At 37.9% G+C, this 21,634-nt stretch overlaps 3 protein-coding genes across 5 annotated transcripts in view; 1 reads left to right on the forward strand and 2 right to left on the reverse strand.

Annotated features, from left to right (window-relative positions):
• Positions 1-3,992, reverse strand: part of LOC128031013 (beta-chimaerin) — a 47,484-nt gene extending 43,492 nt beyond the window's left edge. The window contains exons 1-2 of the mRNA XM_052619184.1: positions 3,809-3,992; positions 3,514-3,672 (exon numbers count right to left, since the gene is read on the reverse strand). Coding sequence (XP_052475144.1) covers positions 3,514-3,562 — 49 coding nt within the window. The 5' untranslated portion in view covers positions 3,563-3,672; positions 3,809-3,992. The remainder of the gene's footprint in view (positions 1-3,513; positions 3,673-3,808) is intronic.
• A 1,367-nt stretch (positions 3,993-5,359) lies between these two features.
• On the forward strand, positions 5,360-10,187 carry LOC128031121 (probable serine carboxypeptidase CPVL). Its single transcript, XM_052619358.1, has 13 exons — positions 5,360-5,524; positions 5,860-6,052; positions 6,290-6,408; positions 6,585-6,699; positions 6,882-6,940; positions 7,274-7,353; positions 7,426-7,492; positions 7,597-7,719; positions 7,916-8,047; positions 8,121-8,219; positions 8,309-8,482; positions 9,219-9,401; positions 9,717-10,187. Exons 2-13 carry the CDS (start codon positions 5,872-5,874, stop codon positions 9,819-9,821), a joined length of 1,437 nt encoding a protein of 478 aa, XP_052475318.1. The 5' UTR covers positions 5,360-5,524; positions 5,860-5,871; the 3' UTR covers positions 9,822-10,187.
• A 3,945-nt stretch (positions 10,188-14,132) lies between these two features.
• The window catches only part of LOC128030994 (cyclic AMP-responsive element-binding protein 5), a 62,729-nt gene continuing 55,227 nt past the window's right edge, over positions 14,133-21,634 (reverse strand). For 2 of the 3 annotated variants that reach the window (XM_052619139.1, XM_052619138.1), the window contains exons 10-11: positions 20,529-20,637; positions 14,133-18,658 (exon numbers count right to left, since the gene is read on the reverse strand). In XM_052619139.1, coding sequence (XP_052475099.1) covers positions 18,534-18,658; positions 20,529-20,637 — 234 coding nt within the window. In that variant the 3' untranslated portion in view covers positions 14,133-18,533. Of the gene's footprint in view, positions 18,955-20,528; positions 20,638-21,634 lie in introns of all 3 variants that reach the window. The other variant, XM_052619140.1, reaches the window with a different exon arrangement.

Here is a 21,634-nt window from a genome sequence, read left to right on the forward strand (position 1 = left end):
CATAGGGCAACATGACCTCTTCAAGTATTTTAACATATGCAAACTGATCCATGATCCCTGGTATGCGATAAATAGGCCCAACACCATAGTAGGAGAAACATGCCCATATCATGATGCTTGCACCTCCATGCTTCACTGTCTTCACTGTGTACTGTGGCTTGAATTCAGAGTTTGGGGGTCGTCTCACAAACTGCCTGTGGCCCTTGGACCCAAAAAGAACAATTTTACTCTCATCAGTCCACAAAATGTTCCTCCATTTCTCTTTAGGCCAGTTGATGTGTTCTTTGGCAAATTGTAACCTCTTCTGCACATGCCTTTTTTTTAACAGAGGGACTTTGCGGGGGATTCTTGAAAATAGATTAGCTTCACACAGACGTCTTCTAACTGTCACAGTACTTACAGGTAACTCCAGACTGTCTTTGATCATCCTGGAGGTGATCATTGGCTGAGCCTTTGCCATTCTGGTTATTCTTCTATCCATTTTGATGGTTGTCTTCCGTTTTCTTCCACGTCTCTCTGGTTTTGCTCTCCATTTTAAGGCATTGGAGATCATTTTAGCTGAACAGCCTATCATTTTTTGCACCTCTTTATAGGTTTTCCCCTCTCTAATCAACTTTTTAATCAAAGTACGCTGTTCTTCTGAACAATGTCTTGAACGACCCATTTTCCTCAGCTTTCAAATGCATGTTCAACAAGTGTTGGCTTCATCCTTAAATAGGGGCCACCTGATTCACACCTGTTTCTTCACAAAATTGATGACCTCAGTGATTGAATGCCACACTGCTATTTTTTTGAACACACCCCTTTCAACTAATTCAACTAATTGCCCAATTGCACAGCCTTAAGAGCGTGCATATCATGAATGCTGGGTCTCATTTGTTTTCTGACAATCTACTGAACCTACTGGTAACTTGTTTGCCACGTAGCAATAAAAAAATATACGAAAAACCTTGATTATTCTGGTTAGTCACATTGTACTGCTATTATTTTGAACAATACTGTAAGTCAACACAACCGCTTCAGATTAAAAGAAATCGAATCAGCACGAATCACCCATAATTTTTCAACTTCATTCCTAAAACTTTCACAAGCTTGCAGCTCTGATCTGCAGTCCCAGGTTTCCTTTAGGGAAACATCAAAGCTCGAAGTGGCCTTTGATGTCAGAAGAGCTGAGCCGAGCGGCATCCATCTCAACCAGTCTGCCCTGCATTTGTTTACAGCCCTGCTCTTGGCTAATATAAAGCAGAACATGTGCGTGTTACACGCACCCCAACTAGATGAAACAAGGTTTCTGCCAAAAAAGCATTTTTCAAACATAATGATACTCCCTTGACAGACACAGAAAGCCTGATAGAGGCGCGGCATGTGACATCCGATGATTACACCAGGGGCACGGAGCTAATGACAGCTCTCCATACCGCAGGCAGAAAAGACTCCCCGCCTTCTGCAGGCCTCGCAGCCGCAGTGCACTTCTGCTTCTTCAGCAACATGCATGTGAGATAATCTATTTGGGAATGGATGGTGACCACGGAGAGTCAAGGCTTGGCTTTATCCCTTAACTGGATCTCAAGAGCCCATGGCTTGGCGTGGAGGAGTCGTCGCGGTTCTGTGCGTCAGCATGAAGAGTTACAGCAAGCACGAAGTGAATTAGACAAACCCTCTCTTTTTCCGTCCCAAGGTCACTATTGAGCCTTAACGTTATGAGTGCCTATTTGAAAATGGTTCTTCTTTACACGCCCATTCAACAAAGCTTGTTATTTGAACTTGTTCTCCCTTGAGAGGTGTACGGTCCCTCAGATCATACACATCCCTCCTTCTGTTCGTACAAACGCAATGTCGAGCAGCACAGTATGAGAACAGGGTGTTAACATGCGTTTCTGTGTAGGAGTGATTCTGAGTACGCTTCCAACCTTATCTCTCCTCACACTCGTGATTGGTTGATCGGTGGAACACCTGCTCTTCTGTGCTTCTCTCACCTCCAGCCATCATGGTGCTTTTTACTCTGTTTTGTGCCTTACAGTGCATTTAGAGATGGTGCTTTTCTTCAAATGTGTAAGGTCATAGAATGTGATAAAAGTCATACTATATACTGCCATTAAAAAGTTTGGGGTCAGTGAGTTATGCCATGGGTTTTAAAAAGTAACTAGTAATAGGTGAAGGTTAATATATAGGCAGTCAAACTCCCACACAATGCAGCTCAAACACCACATGACACCCAGCTAGGAAGAAGACAGATGATTTTAAAAGCTCATTTTCAACATCAATAATTTCTTGGGGATAATAAGAACAGGATAATAGAAAATGTTTCAAGTGAATAAAACAGAGAGAGGAACAGCTTTTAGGGTAATTAGTTTTCATCACACGCCCATGAACACATTTGATGACTCATTTTAGATGAACATTTTTTTGGGGTTTTAGGATATATATGCCTGTTGTAACCTAGATCCCTTGAGACATTGGGCAGGTAGTGCATGTGAACTGGATGTGTCCAAACCAGTTTTTGGTTCCCATATTCATGTTTCTACAGATTTTAAAGACATTTTTTAGAAAGATTGACTGTTGTTGTTGGCAATACCGGCACTGGCAGTGATACTTGGGATATCAGACTAATTTATAAACAATGCTGACATTATATTATTGCTGTTATTCCCAAATCACACTTGGGTCATTCCAAGAAATGAGTCTTTTCCATTTTGTGACATTTCTGCACAACTTTAAGCATTCAAACAGAAAAGTCTTAACTGTTAATGGACTGCATTTTGTTTCAATAAATCAAAAAAAACAAAAAAACAAAAATCAACTGAGGCAATGAATTGGAAGCAGCCACAAATCTTTTCTTCCATATTACTGTACGATGTAAACATGAGTGGATTAATCTCATGCCGACTTTAATAAATCTGTTGTTTACTGTACAAAATCATGGTAACAGGACTGATTCCATATACAGTATATACAATAAAAGTTATTTATTATGTATGCACTTGTTAAGGGGAAGTTATGGTAACAGGGCTCACATATTACTTTAATAAATAAAATAAAAAATAAATATATATAGAGGGAGGGAGAGAGAGAGAGAGAGAGAGGAAAAGACAAAATGTTTATAATTCCACATTAGATTTCAGTGCACGCAGTACCCAATAATATTTCAGCACTGTACACATTTTAGATTTGTAGCTCTCACCATAATGTAGCATTTATTGCTATCATGTTCATAGAATCAGATAGAGGTGGCCTTTAAACCTCATGTACAGTGAGTGTGACATTACACAATCATCTGCCACGGTGCACTGGTTATATTGGTGAAGGAAGTCAAAGGTCTGGCTCACCCTGGATGAGGAAAAGGAATGACACACCTCTTCACCATGTTCTGTCTTGTCTGCTTTAATTACACCCAAAACCACAGAAATTAAACTGCCAGTGCCAACCATCTCCATTCTGCCATCACCACGTCAATTGCTTATTCAGATTCCCAAACATATGATCCCCGTTTCATTTGGATTCATCACTACTCACCCGAAGAGACGGAGGAACCCGACAGACTGGAGTTGCTGGACGCTGCCATCGCGTCTAATTCTGAATCTACCCGCTTACTGGCGTCTTTTGGGGCTTGACAGCTCTTCCATCTCAGTTTCTGCTGTCCTGACCTGTCTTCAGCTCTCTCTAGAGTTCCTTCTAAACAGCCGATAAAATCCAGCTGTGAGCGTCGGATCAGACGGGAGTCGCCAGCGCTGCCGCATTTACAGGCGCGCGTGTGGCAGCAGAAGAACCATGTGATGAAACTAGTTGAAACAACCTCAGATACACGTACAGAATATGTGACAACTCATCTACTCTTCACCGTAATGAAAAGCAGAATTCCAAAAAAAACTTCCCGGACGTTCCGTGTGCTGTCAGTGCCAGTAGGTTTCACCATATTTCAAGGAATCAGTCAGGGATTTCACTGTATCGCTTCCATGTGCCACTTCTAGGCGCGTAATAAACACAGAGTGTGTGAGGCGAGTCCGCCTTCTTAAAGTGGAAGAGCGCGCACGTTCTTCCTGTCTACAGTAACTGACCATGCTATAAACCTGACTTACATGCCTCTCAGCTGTGTGCTGTGACCATATAAGAAAGGTGCATTACTTCTGCTGTTCAGAAATTTTAAGTTCAGAACTTATGGCTTCCCAGCATACATTAATAGACAATGCAGTAATAAAGGCACACTTTGATGTGTTATCGCTTTTTAAAAAAGGTATTCGAATATATATATATATATATTTTTTTTTTTGCAAAACCTACTATCATAAAACGAACCTAGCAAGAGAAGTAGCTCATTTTAAAAACATCAAATGTCTGTAGTTTATAACATCACTGTACATTTACTTTAAAGACATGTAATTTAGTCACATCCACTAAAAAGCATGTTGCACTGACCAAAAATATGGTACAATGTAGGCCTAGGTCTATTTTTTTTCTGCCCTATATATATATATATATATATATATATATATATATATATATATATATATATATATATATATATATATTAAATTCTGAGGTTTGTAACCAGCATTTGAGACATGTTTAAATACAGTTTAAACCCCTCATTTGTGTGCTTTTCTAGCAATAAACATCAATTAAATAGTTTCATGAATGCAGTCATCACTATTCGTGTAGAAATGTATTTATTACTTGTTGTCCATTCATTATGTTTCTTATTGGGTGCCACGATTTTAAGGAATCTTACATTTGTGTAAAAAGGTGGTCTCATGTTGCTTATACACAACATGAGACACAGATTAAATGTTACATTTTGGCCATCAAGTCATGTTTTGTTCAAAATATGAAAACATGATTTTAATTATTTGATGCAGTCGACAAGGTCAAGATTTCTTATGATGGACAGACCAAAATCATCTTTCTGTCTTTCACGTGTGCTGTTAGGCCTTCATTGCCTCTCAAGTGAACTGTGGCATGTTTTACAAGTGAATTTCAGGTCAGAGCAAGTGTTTATCAAGGAAAGCTGTCATTTGTATATTAAATGTGTTGTCATTTATACAATTTAATTAATTGTTGGCCAAATTGTTTTGATATTTTCATGTTTCTAATTTTTTTCTGTTTAATTTTTTGTTTTGGCTTCATAAATGTTTTACAATTTTGTATGATTTTCTTTTATCCGATTAGAGACATAGCTACAGTACTAGGCTATAACAGCTGCATTTTCAATGGCTTTTTGTGGTCAAAACTGTAGATTTTTTAGCAGCAAAATCGTAACAACTAGAAGATCTACTACATAACTATAATGCATATTGTATAATATATTGGTGAAGTTGATAAATGGGTTGGGAGCTGCTCTTCTCAAAGAGGCCCGTGGGGGTCAGTGTTCTCGACTGAAGTTCCTGGTTTCACTGCGATCACGTGACACACAGCCCATATAGTCATGTGACTGGGTGCAAAACAAGCCGATCTGTATATACTGTAGCTACTTCAGCTTCATATGCCAATGCAAACGGCTTCTGGATTCTGATTGGCATCTGGCTTCAAGGTAACGCTATTATTATTATTACTACTCAGATAAACAAGATGTACATAAATGATTAAGTATTTGATTTGATAGTAGCTAACATTAACAGTCGATTACTCTTGTCTTTTCTGTTCTTATATGCATAACTCATTTTTATTAGTACGTAGCTTATGTTCCTTATTTTTCATGACTGACAGACTGACAAGAGATTTTTTTTTTTTTGGTTTTTATTCTCTCTCTCTCTCTCTGATCTGATATGTTGAAGCTTGTAAAGACAGATGGCAGTCTGTAATACGAGCCTTTTAATATCATGTTTGCTCATTGATCCCCGTGTCATATGTCTGTGCTGTCTACAGTTAAACTCTATAATGCTGAAGGAAACGCTGAGGCTGCTGTTCCTCTGGGCTCTTCTGGAGTCGGTCAGATCACGCGGGTGCTCCTCGTTCTTCTGCCGGAAATCACACCGTGTGAGCGGGTCACGTTTTGGAGTTGACCCGGGCAAACCCCTGATGCTCACTCCCTACCTAGAAGAAGGGAAAATAGAAGAAGGCAAGCATGCTGTTTTTGCATAGAATAATCTCAGTTCCTCTTCTTTCCCTTTAATCTGCCCTTTACTAAACTGAAAGCTAGACAGTCTATCACAACATGTGGAGAGGTTAGTGAGAGACTGAGTTGAGATCAGTTTGTCCATAATAAAATATTTTATTTTAACTGCCTTTTCATAATTCACTGACGTTTCTGATTCGTATGCTAATACGCTGCCACTGATGTATTGTGAATGTGCAGCCAAAAAACTGAGTTTGGTGGGACCCCTTCCTGGTGCCAATGTCAAAAGTTACTCAGGATATCTCACTGTGAACAAGACCTACAACAGTAACCTTTTCTTCTGGTTCTTTCCTGCCCAGGTAGTATAAAGTTAAACATTATTTTTGTACCTCATGAATATGAACAGCACTAAAGTTAAGACTGTTCTTCTGATTATAGCTTCTGCATCACTTGAGTCAGGTGCTTTCAGAAGTCGTTCACAACAAATGATACAGAGCTTACAGCATTCTTTCTTTTTTCTGATTTGATGATTTAGGAGAAACCAGAGACGGCTCCGGTGCTGCTGTGGCTGCAGGGAGGACCTGGAGGCACCTCCATGTTTGGCTTGTTTGTGGAGCATGGCCCATATTTTGTACATAAGAACCTCACATGTGAGTACAATTCCTGTATGCCATGTTACATTGTGTTGATGGAGATTGGCATGTTTTTTTTTTCTGTCTTCTGAATTATGTATATCTTTTTTTTTTTGCTTAATAGTGAAACTGCATTTCAGATATCAATGTGTTAAATGACCTTGGAAGCTTAAATTTAACCCTTTGCTGTCTTTCTGCAGTGGGCTATAGGGAATTCCCCTGGACATCACGATACTCTGTTCTTTACATCGACAACCCGGTGAGTTTAGTGTATTTGAATTATATCAGACTCCGATTGATATGTCTGCAAATGAGGGATGTCGACGTTAATTGTAAAAAAATTTTTTTAATGTTAATGCATTTATAAGTGTTATGTGCAATTTTGTCTTCACGAATTAAACCCATATGATATGTTTCATTTACTTTTCAATTAATTCCTGAAAACGTCTTTAGGAGAATCAGTTATATTATTTCCCTTGTTTTTCATGCAATTGAAAAATATTTTTGTTTTCACATATACTGCACATATATAGACCAATATATCTATGACTGGTTTTAATGAAATTCTATATCTTAAATGGATGTTTTTAAGGTTGGGACAGGATGGAGTTTCACTGAAGATGACCGAGGGTTCGCCCAAAACCAGGATGATGTGGGCAGAGACTTGTACAGGTACAACGGCAAAAGTTTACTGTATATCCAAGACAATGTGAGATGTATATGCTTAAAATGTCCCCTTTGCAGTGCCCTGACTCAGTTCTTCCAGATATTCAGTGAGTTCCAGTCGAATCCGTTCTACGCTACAGGCGAGGTGAGGAAAGGAACCTCATTTTGGAGTGATACAATCAGAATCCAGCTCTCTTGTACAGTCAAAATACTGTGTTGTTAACTATAATTCACTTTTTAAATCCCTAGTCATATGCCGGAAAGTATGTTCCAGCCATTGGCTACTACATCCACAAGAACAATCCCTCTGCCAAAGTGAAGATCAACTTTAAAGGAGTGGCCATTGGAGATGGTCTGTGTGACCCCGAACTGGTGAATGAAAAGGATATTATGTTTAAAACCCATCAAATGCCAGATAATTATGATTTACAGTAGTGCCATTGCTCTGAATTGGCGCTGAGGCTTACAGTATGACGTTTTGTAAAGCTGCTTTGAAACCATATGCACTGTGATCGATTTGACTTGACTCCTTGACGTGCAGGACTTTAATTTCTGGATTTTGTCTCAGATGCTGGGAGGTTATGCAGATTTCCTCTATCAGACGGGTCTCGTGGATGAGCTGCAGAGGCAGCATGTGCAGCAGCAGACGGATGCAGGAGTCAAGCTCATCCAGGAGCAGAGATGGGTGGAGGCCTTTGAGGTGAGTGTGATCAATCAGGGCACTGCGTCGTCTTTATTTCATCCGTTCTGAAAACATCTCGTCTCTCCGTCAGGTTTTTGACAGTTTACTGAATGGCGATCTTGTTCCTTATCCCTCATACTTCCAAAACGTCACTGGTTGCAGCAATTACTTCAACTACATGCAGTGTCAGGTACCCACATATTTCATTACAGCAAGCAAACGGATGGGAATGAGGTCTTCTTCATATGAATGGCTAGTTCTTTTTTTTTTCTTAAACAGGAACCTCCAGATCAGGAGTATTTTTCTGCGTTTGTGACTCTATCAGAAGTCCGTCGTTCCATCCACGTTGGGAATCTCACGTTCAATGATGGCTCAGATGTTGAGAAGCATCTGCTTCAGGATGTCATGAAGTCCATCAAGCCCTGGCTCGGCGTCCTCATGGACAACTATAGAGTGAGGAAACCATTCCATTGTTTGTGTTGGGAGTTTTATGGCCTTTGTTAAATGATATAGTAACTCCTTAATCATATTTAATCCTTGGGTTTAGGGATGCACGATATATAAATACCATATTGATTATGGGTCACAATTTGAGATTCCTTAAAGTCGAGTAAGTGCTCGTCTCGAAATATTGCTAACTATAGAAAAAGTCATTCCTGCGTTTACTTTATAAAAGATTTAACAGCAAAAAGACACATGTACTACGACTTGAAGTGAACATTTGTAGAATTATACTAATTATACTTTTGATCATGCTGATAATTTAGAGGCCTTAGAAATTTACATTAGGCTTTATAGGTTTAATAGCCATTGTTTTCTATTGTACATTTGTGCCATTTTAAAATTATTGATTTTAGTTTTTTTGTACTTTAACTATTTAATTGATAATTAATCTTTTTATTCAGGTAAAATTATATAGAACTTCCAGCTATAAATTAAATACTATTCAATTATTGTTTTGGACAGATTTTTAATATTTGCAGGGGGTATGATTTATGGAAGTGGATTTAATATTTGGAATTTCAAATCCCATCATATATTCCGACTCTCAGTATAACGTTGTAAAGTTACTTGAATTGCTTACATTTTTAACATGGTGTCCCTTGAAATTAAAATTGAATAGACCCCATAGCTATCAAAAACTCACACTTAGGATGAATCTGTGGGATGGATTTGATCATGTTCACAGGTGTTGATCTACAGCGGACAGCTTGATGTCATCGTTGCAGCCCCTCTAACGGAGCGCTTCCTGCCCACGGTGAACTGGACCGGAGCGGACGAGTATAAAAAAGCAGAGCGCTTCCACTGGAAGGTCCAGCCCAGTGATACTGAAGTGGCAGGATATGTGCGACAAGTAGGAGAGTTCCTTCAGGTGAGGCTCTGCAGTATTGCTAGATACAACATATTTAAATTATCATCAGCCAGTATAGTATTTCATTTTGAAATGATCACCATTGGCTGAAAGCTCACAGCCTTGTCAGTAGATAAAAAAAAACAAATATATTTGAATTTATAATAACTATAACAATTTTGGTAAGTGTTAGTATTTAAATATTGTGTAAAATCCGTTCTAATTAACGTTTTTCCATGATATTATTTGCTGTAATTACATTGGCTGATGCAAATGTAAACAAAGTTGTAAAAACACATGTAATACATTCATGTTGACTTTTTTTCTTCTCTGTAGGTGATTGTGAGGGGAGGCGGGCACATTTTGCCTTATGACCAACCAGAGAGATCTTTTGACATGATTGACAGATTCCTTTCAACAGATGGATTCTCCTCACACTGACACACAAAACTCTAATAGAAAGTAAAGCAGGGCTGTCAAACTCAGTTCCTGGAGGTCCGGAGCCCTTCAGAGTTTAGAATCAACTCTAATAAAAGTCAAGTCCTTCAGACTTACTTGAAAACAGGGATGGAACCAAACTCACCAGGGCTCCGGCCCTCCAGGAATTGGGTTTTTGGCACCCCTGATGTAAAGTTACCTCTGAATGAATCATAGTTCAAATGTGTAATGTGTGTTTCAGTGCAGAAGTCTGTGTGCTGTTATGAAAAAGGTTAGGGGTTATATTTTTATCATGCTGAGTGTTAAGTGCTGGGGGTATGTTTTTATTGTACATGATAAATTTTTGATTAAAGTGTGACTTGATTATAATGTGCTAGCAATCTTGTTGTGTTTTGAATCCAGATGGATATTTTCATCTATTCAGTGTGAGGATCATTACTTTTACTCTGCTATGCCAGCATAATTATACACTCCTCATCATATCTGCACAGCTAGCGAAATATATAGATAAATACAACAACAACAAACAGTGACACTTTATTTTAAGGACCGATTCTCACTATTAGCTTGTTGGTTATTAGCATACATATTTCCAGCATATTAGCTGTGTATTACTAAAGCATGTATTAATGCCTTATTCTACATGACCATATTTTAGATCCCTTAATCCGATCCCATACCTGAACTTACTATTACTAAACATGAAATTAAGAGTGTATTGAGACGAAAGTCGTAGTTAAAAATGAGAATTGGTCCCCAAACTAAAGTGTTGGCCAATAACAGCATCTTTTTCAGTAAAGTAATAATGAACCTGAGCATTATATGTTAGTTTTCTTATAGGGTGTGCAATGCTGTCCTGTAAACTGTAGAAGAAAAGACGTGCTTCAGTGCAAACAGAAGATGAAGGGAAGAAACTAGAGAGGAAATAACAGGTAGACATATGACCTACTTTAACAGGAAGGAGGCAGGTTCGTTTTATGTTAGGACTGAAAATCAAAAATAGGCTAAATAAAATATATAGATTTGCTAAAAGCACAACATGCCAAAAAAAAAAAATATGAAACTCATTTATATTTAATGAACAGTGTCTTTAACTTTTCTCAGCCGTTTGCGTGCAGTGTTTTTAACAACATTTCCTTCGTCTGACCGACAGGGGGCAACAGCCGGCTGTTTAAATATATATATATATATATATATATTAGGGGTGTAACGGTTCACAAAATTCACGGTTCGGTTCGGTTCAATACACTGATGTCACGGTTCGGTTCGGTACGGTTCGGTACGTTTTAGATACAGCAAAAAGAAAAAATTGGCAGATAAATTTCCTTGATTTTTTTAAAAATGTTTTATTTATTAAAACTAACAAAGTATGTGTTTTTTTTACATTGAACAATGATGGAGCTATTCTTTACCCATCTTCTATGGTGTTTTCTTAGCAGCATACTGTATAAAACAAAAATAGCTCCTTATAAATTTTTTTTAAAAAATTAAATGTAATATTGTTGTAGTGGTTATGAACAAATACAAAGATGTAACTCTTTTTATATGGAACTCTATAACTCTTTATATTTAGTGTGTTTTTACTCAATTGGTTCTCTATTTGGGCTTATGTTTTTTGGAACAAAGCAGGAATTACGGTCTGTCTGAAATGGGCTCGTGAAGGAATATTGTAATGGGCCTCAATTACATTAAGCATGTTCTTAAAACCTGCGTTTTCCACTACAGAGTAAGGTCTCATATCCGCGGCTATAACGTAAATGCACCATTCGCTACGGTGATGTCCGTATACGGAGCTCGGGACGTCACCTGTAGGAGAAAAAAAAGCAATCCGTGGCGACGGTTTTGCAATCCGTCCCCTCAGTTTATAAACCGTACTCACGAATTCGTAAACTGTTCACTCGATTTAACAAATCGTGCCCACGGATTAACAAACCGTGCCCACGAATTTCCAATCCGTGCACTTAGATTTTGTAAACCGTACCCTCGGTTTTTGAATCCGTACCCACGAATTCATAATCCGTGCGCACGCTTTCGCAATCCGTTCCCTCGGATTTGTAAACCGTACTCACGGATTCATGCAGCAAACTCCTACGTGTTAACATACAGTTTTATTGAATATTATTATGTGGAATAGGTTTACAGCAAAGTGTCTTAAGTGATTCTCTATCAAGTGTAGTACGAGGTGGAATACAAAGATTTAATAAGAAAGATGCGCATTAAAATTTTGTTCAATTGCTGATAATCTATAATAGCACTTGATTATTATTGTGCAATAAACCTGGCATTGTGACTGACTCTGGAGTAATTTTTTCCTCTTTTGTAAGTTATTTTGGATAAAAGATTCTTATGCATAACCTGTTTAATAATATATAATAATGATACAAATAAAAATAAAGTTATTTTTTATAATTTTAATTTGTAGGCTAAATAAATGAGTACAAGACAGTAAAAATATTTGTCATAAAATAATTTGTGAATTGCTTTATTTTTAAATAACCTTTGGACAGTTTTGGAAATGCTTGTGTACAATTCTTTCTTAACATGAAGACTTATTTTTGTGATTTTATTATACTAAGCTCCACCCACCTCACCCCACCTGCCGGAGTTAGATGCATGTTTCACTGTTAAGTGTAAAATGCGTGTCAGTTTTCAAATCCGAGGGAACGGATTGCGAAAGCGTGCGCACGGATTATGGATTCGTGGGTACGGATTCAAAAACCGAGGGTACGGTTTACACAATCTAAACGCACGGACTGGGAATTCGTGGGCACGGTTTGTTAATCCTGGGTACGATTTGTTAAACCGAGTGAACAGTTTATTAATTCATGAGCACGGTTTATAAACTGAGGGGACGGATTGCAAAACCGTCGCCACGGATTGATGTTTTTTCTCTCCTACAGGTGACGTGCGGGGCTCCGTACCGAGCCTTCAGCGCGTACTGAGTGAGCGAGCGCCTGACTGAGTAGCCTAACATAAACATATAAGTTGGTGTTTTTTTTTCTTCGGGGGTGTCAGGGGCATTGCCTGTTACGTCGTTTGGGTTATTGGGCTACCTTGTTGAACGCATAACATTATATTTCACACACCTTTTTTATTTTCCAAATTTAATTAATTAGTCCAACGAACCGTTCGGTACATAATGCGTACCGCGTACCGAACCGAAAGCCTCGTACCGAACGGTTCAATACGAATACGCGTATCGTTACACCCCTAATATATATGTGTGTGTGTGTGTGTGTGTGTGTGTGTATATATATCGGTAGTTTGTGGTCTGTGGCATTTATCACATGAATGTATGCGTTTTCTACAATTAATGTCTTAGATGTATATGGCAGTTCATGCTACATTTTACTGTGTTTTTAATGCCAAATTATATATTTCTGCTTGTTGGCCATTAAAAGGTTAAGTTTTTTGAACCAGTCAATCATATTCAAACATTACTTTTTAAAAATAAAGAAATATATATAATATATAAATAATAAAAATTATGTTAAGAACATCATCATCATCATCGTGAATTTAATTATATAAATTATTATAAATATAATTTATGTGATCATTTATTTAAAAAATAATAAATACATTCTATAAATCTTATATATAATGAAATTATTTGCTGCATTTAAAATGTATTACAAATTGGTATCAGCGAATGTTATAGAAATATAACATGAAACGCATTTATGTTGTAGAAAAGAAAAGCTAATTGATAATGAAATTTTTCATTAATTTCCATTATGATGATGATAAGGCTATATTTGCAAATTTTTATAATATAATATTTCTCATCCTTGGAATATAACGGGATTGCATTTCAAGGCTAATTACTTGGCAGACATTTTATATCTTTGTGTAAAAAGTGACAAGATGTGTTAAACTACACACCTTTCTTGGACTTTTTCTTTTTCTAAACATGTATGTGACAGAATTTTGTCTTTTTTTTATTTTTTAATTTATTTATTTTTTGTGCATAAATATTGAGCAAATATAATTCTTAATTTCATTTTCGTAATATCCATTGTAATGTCAATGTGTGTGTGTATCAAAATCCAGATCTGTCCACCAGGGGTCCCTGGTACATTAAATAATCAAATAAAAATGAAACGCTTGTGATTGTCACCTTCAGATGTACTCTGCAAACTAACGTTCTAGTTCTTATGCAAATAATTGTTTAAAAAAAAATTATATACATATATATATATATATATATATATATATATATATATATGTAAAAAGTAAATATTGCAATATTATATTTTTCATGTAAACAAGCTGCATTTTTTTGGAATTGACAAAATCATGAATTGGCAGAGCTTTGTTACAGAACAAGTGCTTTATTTTCATATCGTAATATAGCTGTCTGAGCTCACATCTGTACATCTGCATAAACACAAACTGTTCAAGGCATTAATAAACATATAAAATATACAAAGTTATGCAAGCGTGTGTGAATTCATGAATTCAATATGCGCAACAAACAATGCAATGTTTCAGCTTTGAAATGAACAGGCAAACATTTGTAGACTGCAAGTGCAATGCAAACATTATTTACAAACAAGTACCAAACATGTTCTCCTTTCAAAAAGAAAGGTGGTTGCATTACGGGAACGAGATTACAAAAATTAATGCAAATTTATACAATATTTATAGTTTTGTTGCAATGATACATTATAGTTTTATTAATGTGTATTCATTGTCCTCCACCTAAAAAACACATATACTCGCGCACACACAAAAAAAATTCTCCCTCATTTTTATAAGAATGCTATTACAAAAGACTTCCATCCACCCATCTTAACAAGGACTAATGCCAAATCGACAATTTGAGATTAATGTCTGTTACTCACTGAAATAAGTGAAATATTTCCAGTTCAGTGTTTTCTTGTTTGTTGTTTGGGTAAGATACAACTTGGCCCTGCGTAGATATGCTTCTGACCACCTTGCTTTGAAAAGTAAAGATGCAGGAGATGAACTACAACGCAACTTTAGACTGTTTAAAGTTGTCCATAGAGATCCAAACTCCTTTTAGCAAGCCATATTATTACCTCATCATGTAGGGTTAAACACTGCAAAACTTGTGAAGTCTGAGATGCCAATGAGACTGAAAATGCATGCATACACAGATCTCAAGTTAACTTTCAAGCTCACACACCAAAAACATTGAAACTCACACCCTCTGTGGGCATCAGAATCCCATTCGAAACTACATTATGATGCTACATGCACAGAAAACATTGAGTTACTTAAAGGGACAGTTCACCCAAAAAAAACAAATATGGAGTAGTAACATCAAACCTTGTTTTATGGCATCATGTGACACACAAGAACCAATGAGAGTTGCTATTACTGACATGTCATCATAAAGTATTTAATCAATGATTTTATAATTTACACTACCTTTGCATCCTTTTTGAAGTTTGAAATGTTTGGACCCCATTTGACTTTCACTGTATGGACAAAACTGTAAAAAGTTCTTCAAAATATGTTCTTTCTTGTTCTGCAGACGAAAGATAAGAAAGACACAAGTATGCTATGAAGTGAGGGTGAATAAATGACGACAATGTTAATTTTTGGGTGAACTATCCTATGTGAACTCTGCTGGGAAAAAACCTAACCACCATCAAAAAAAAGCACAATCATGTTTCCAGTTCACCTTGACGTCACCCATTTCACAGTGTGACAAACAGGTTCTATCTAAAGGGATAGTTTTAAGTCTTAAAGCTACAGGAGCACCTCCAAAACCCAAGCCTTTGGGGTTCAAATTGGGGTGACCCATTCCGGGCTCCAATCCCATCGGTCCGTACAAGTTGCGTTGCTCCATAGATTGACAGTGGCTGGCTCTCGCTGGTGTGGGAACTGGGAATCGCTGAGTCTTCTATATGGCTATTCCATCCTCTGCTGCTCACAGAGGTCAAAGTGCATAGACAGCTACAAGATTTCCACCTCTCGATGTGGAGGTCGTTTTGCACGCTCTTGTTCCAAACACAGTGCTGCGAGGAAAGGCGAAGGGAATCAATATGTTCCAGTTAGGAGGGAAGAAAAATCCTCTACAAACTGTGAAAAGCATGAAACAGAGTTCTGAGCTTAGCTGCTGGAAAAAAGGCCCTTTTTTAGCACAGGCGAAAAATTATGGTGCATCTCTCTTTGTGATGCTAAGACATATCCAGCTTGCTTGTATTCTCATCACAGGCCTCATTGTTTGCAAAAAGGTAGAAAAGTCCATTAACACCAAAATGAGTCCAAAACAGTGTCCACAATAAAACACTAGTAATTAGTCTTTACAAAAAAGCAAAACAATGTCAAGGCCTTAAAGTTCAACCTGAATTGAAAACAAATGCAATGATATTACTAAGGACTGACATTCTTCCCTCTGTGAGTATTTAAGACGTATTCAGGCACATAGTGACATCTGAAAAGCAGTATCTAGATCGCTATAGATCAAAAACCAAAGTGGACCAAATTGCTTCATTATTTGCAATTAGACAAGGAAAATGCAACTTAAGTCCATGACACACCAATGCCAGGCCATCATTACGGTCGCCACTAGTTGGTGGCTCTTTGGCCGATTGAGGAAAGATCACACTGATTGGGTGCTTAGCTTAGCGAACCAGTGCACAAGAAGAAAAACAAAAGTTACGAAAACAAGCAAATAAGTACGTTAAGAGGCCCCTGTTCTAATTTTACATTGTCCAACCTGAGCATTCAAGTATGCAAATATTTTCATAGTGATATGGCAATGAAAAAACATTTGGAATGAAGAAAGCTGTAAGAAAGCACTGTTTTGTTTATGGTTTGTATTTGTTTAGTTTCAGTTTCTGTGTTGCAGACTACTGTCCACTGCTGGAATGGAAAGTTTTTATTTTATTTTTATGCATATGCAGAATTTTACGTAATAGTCGGCCTTTGGCTGTAGCCTTTGCGGCGAACTTTTTAGCCCAGACACAGGCGAAGCAAGACAACAACACAGTCGGCTTTCATAGCCGCTAGTACTTTACTGTTGGTTTGGTGTGTCATGGTCTTTAAGGTATTTAGGACTCAATGTCTTAAAGTGACAGTACCCCACGATCATACGCCTATGGGATATATGGGATTTTGCCCACATTTCCCTTACAAAGGTCACATTGGAATGTTATGATTAGGGCAGTTCATACAGAATACATTTCCGCGTTCAATTGCCCAGCTTTTTTTTCAGGTGCATCTCAATCAGCTGCCTAGGTCGTGAATCAGCGTATCGTGTACACAGACTCAGGCACTGGGAAAAACCCTGGTTCATTACACATTGGGACACCGTTTCTGAGGTGTAAAATGCCACCATCAAACCTATTGTGTAATGCTATGTATTGAGTTCAGAAAATGGCATGTCCGCTAAGGAATAATAGTAACCACAAATGCGTCCTGGTTTTAACGCCCAACAGCACTTTTGTTGGGGCTTGACGGTTTCATATGGACTATAGTCAAGTGCAGAATTTACCATGGTCCATGTCAAGAAGGAAGCCTCATATAATTTCCTAGGCACCAAACAAACCAGGACAACGAACTGGGATGTATCAAAATATATCCTATTACATTTAAGCCTATTAAATTAATCTTCCTCACAGTCAGAATGCCCGAGGATGATCTAAACAATACTTTGAGACAAAACGAAAGCTACTTTTAAGTAGCATTTAAGTTTTCCATAGTCTTAAGCAAAAGCTAAAAAGCAAAAGCTTCCAAAAGTTTTCCATGGCATTATTCTGGTGCAAGATTAGTTGGAGTGCATTGGTTGGGAGGCCCACATATGAGCACAAAAACATACGCATAATACTTAGTTGACTTGCTGATCCAAAACAGATACCGAAATGAACCGCCAGAAGAAGCAATATGCAAACTGATGAGGACCAGGGGTAACTCTGACCAGAAGTTACACCAGCTTAAAATGAAACAGCTGATGGGATCTTCCGAAATGTTTGGACAGAAACGCCAAGAGAGAGAGGTCTTCCTGGTGCAACACGATTGCAGCTGTGAACTCCAAAATCTCACACATGTTGAGCAGGGCATATGCTCACAGAAGCCTGATAAATGCATTCCATTTGCATGATTTGTACCAGCTTAGGAGCCCAAAGCTGTTTTGTTTTAAGAAAATAACTTTTGAAATTATATCTGAAATGACAGGAGCTAATAGGTTGAACTTAATCTGATCTAGATTCTGGTCTGAGCGAGCAAGGGAAGACAATCAGATTGCTGAGCATGTCAGAGATTCATATTGCTTCAGGTTACTTTCATAAGGAACTCCCAATGGAGACTGACCTTCCTAATTTATCCCTTTGAATTTGATAAAAAGGAGACTGTGAGAGTAATTGTTATAACAATAAGCAGAAAAGAAAGGACAGCATCTTTTTGGCAATGGAAAATGCATAGCAAAAGCTATCCAGCTATCTGAGTTTTTTTTGTCATTTGTAAAGGCATTGGTCCAGCAGTAATCCAGGAACAGATGTAACAGTTACGTTTCCACTAGTGATGTCCTTGACAAGTGAGATGGTGCCCGATGATTTATGCGAACTCCCTTTTTTTTAAGCAGACACAAATGGAAACATAAAACACACAGAACTAAACAAAATGGTCATCCGTTTACATTTGCAAATTACAAACAGAAGAATAAGCTGCCGCAGAGGCACAGAGGTGTGTGTCTGTCCGGGATTTTAAGTCGGGATGTCCAGCGTGGTAAAGGGCGAGTCTCTAGTGGATGGGGTTAATATCTGTGCGGTGATTGGGCGCTGTGCTGGAGGTGGTGATGGTGTTGTGCTGGATGACTTGCTGCTGGGTTACAGGGGTGGGACTTTCTGCCGGACTGCTCTCTGGACCTGAGGGACAAGAGGAGAGATGAAGATGTCTGGTTGCGTCCATTCAGCTGTCAGTCTATTTGTCCATCCATCCATCCATCTAGCTACCCATCGATATGTTTATTCATCCATCCGTCTATCTGCCATCCATCCATTTTTCTATCCACATGTCTATCTGTCCATTGATCCATCCATCCAACCAACCAACCAATCAACCATCCATCCATGCATCCATCCATCCATCCATCCATCCATCCATCCATATACTTGTAGTTTAGGAAAAATAACTGAGATATTAAAGAGATCTCATCTGATTCCTATGGGAAGACAGGACAATAATGTGAAAATAATAGACACCACATTGAGATGAATATTTAAATATGAATATTTAAATCACAGGCAGTGTACATTAAAAAGAAAGAAATTTACTTCAAAGTGAAAATGGAAATGATAATTCTGCCCTATGAACAATGTTAGGCAACTGTTAATTAGTGTTTTCCCCTCCTCTATAACCAGGGAATGGCAGCCTCCATATATAAAAAAAATGTCAAGAGTATCTATATCAGTATCAGTGTTGGGTATAGTTACTTTGGAAAGTAGTTAGTTAGGTTACAACGTTACCATCAATTAAAAGTAATCAGTTATGATACAGCGTTACCTATTCATAAAAGTAACGCGTTAGAGTACTCATGCGTTACCAAAAATTAAAAGCCGTTTGCAGCGGCTCACACACGACAGACACAGCCCCCGGCCCCTTTAAATGCACATAGAAGTCGTGACTCCCGACAATGAATAACGTCAGTCATCCGACTAAATTAACACTGCAGGATAACAATAACAGGAAAGACAGTCAGCAATCGGCTATTACACATGGCGTTTTATTTATTTATTATCACAGAACATATTATTAATCAAAATTCGCACCTAACGTTACCCAGCCCGGGTAGCCTAGGCTACTGTATATTATGAGCACCACAAGATAACTCCTGATTTTTCTTTAACTTTAAATAATGCAGTTATCAAAGTACAAGTATGTTTACTTGTAAACACAACCTTAAACAGGCTTGCAGATTTAAATCCATTTAGAAATGATGAACAACCAGCCAGCCAATGATCTAACAGAAATTAACAGCTGCCTGTCAAACAAAAATGATAACAAACCGAATTAAATCCTTCACTGCCACACAGGCAAATGACAAATCGCTTAATAGCCGAACTAATTATTATTAAAGTGTCACTCACAGTCACAAGCCTAAATTCGCTTTAACACAGTCCTCTTATATTTACTCTTCAAAGTAGAGATTAAAACGTAGCGTTAAATTTGAGGTAGAATTTTTGGCGGTCGACAGAAGCTTTTCACCAAAGCAGAGTGTACATTTTACCGTTATGTTCTTTTCTTTTTAGTTGACAAATTGAAAATAATGTGCGTACTTCCATAAACCAAACGATGTCCTCTCTGCTATCTTGCCGGGAGTTCGGGAAAAAAAAAAACCCCACACACACAGGGTCAGGCGCAGGGCACAGACGTATCACAGCCATTGACTTCACGATCACAGCGCTTCGGCTCCGCTGATACATCCGCAGGTGGCACAGTAGACCTAGGCCTACTGTCTGACAAAAAGCAGGCTGCAGTCGGGATTTTCCTTTCCTTAAAATAACGGATTACTTTTTTTAAAAAATAACGAAGTTACTGATTACTTACGCATGAAACTAACGCGTTAAGTTACACATTTCAGGAAAAAAGTAATTAGAGTACTCTAACGCGTTACTTTGTAACGCGTTACCCACAACACTGATCAGTATCTACTGTATAAGGGTGTGTTCTACAAACTATATACGGTATATTCATTATTATGTAATGTCACCTCTGTCTGTGTGTGATCGTACTCACTGAGGTAACCTTGAGACTCTTTCTGCATGGTGGTGATGGGACAGTCCTTATGCGTCAATAAAAGCTGCTTCAGTTGTGTCACCTCGTTTTTTAGCATGGTAACCTCGTTCTGCCAAAAAAACAACAATGATTACATGAGACAAAAAAAAAAAAAAAACTTAAAGAACTTATTGCTAGTGAAATATCCAGTCATACACGTTGTCTACAGACATAAAACAAAACACAGTTGTAAGCATCATAAGTTCAAACTAAATGTCCCTCATCATTTCACAGATATAAACATGTATATCAGTTTCTTGGATACAGTTTGGCCCGGATTTGACTGTTAATGAGTTATTGTTTGTTGAAATTCCTTTGTAGTTTAAGATTAGGTTTAAGCCGTGTTTGGGCAATCACGTTTGTGACAGTCAGCCCCTATGGTTCCTTAGTATGTGAGCAAATCTAAACAATGGCACACATGTTTATGATGTTCTGTTCTAGTCATTAACTATACAATACTTAACATAAACTTTTTGGAATAGGGTCTCTTGTGGATATATTGGCAGCTTCACATCAAACATCCCAGCCGACAAAACGAATTAAAGGCCAGACGAGCCTGGGTCTCATTAGAAAACCTCATAATGAACAGGCGGTGAATTCTCCGCAATTACCGCTGTGGGAAACATGAGCGTCTGATCACACACGGCTCTTGAATTCGATTAAATGATTAAGCAGAACTGATATGATAACATGGCAGCGTTTCAGGGATGCTTGGTGGAGAAGAATCCTCACTTTGACAAGTACAGTGGGGTGAATATTTCACAAAACAAGCCTGAACAGTGGGACTATGGGAGTGACCTACACACACACACACACACACTCACATCAGTCTTTGTGAGCATGGTGAGAAGAAACATCTTACCAACCACAAACATCTGAACGTTGCAATGCAAATATTACAATATATGGAAATTGCCACACAGAGAATTCAAGAACATGTTTCAGTCACAATGCCAATATATCAGTGTCTACAACTGATTCGAATTTAGTGATGAGACAAAGAGGGTTCCCAAAACAAATTCAAAGTGAATTAAAATCTTTACAGTATTCACAGTTTTGCTTAATTT

This window comes from Carassius gibelio, chromosome A16 (assembly GCF_023724105.1).
Source record: "Carassius gibelio isolate Cgi1373 ecotype wild population from Czech Republic chromosome A16, carGib1.2-hapl.c, whole genome shotgun sequence".
In the NCBI taxonomy this organism is placed as follows: Eukaryota; Metazoa; Chordata; class Actinopteri; order Cypriniformes; family Cyprinidae; genus Carassius; species Carassius gibelio.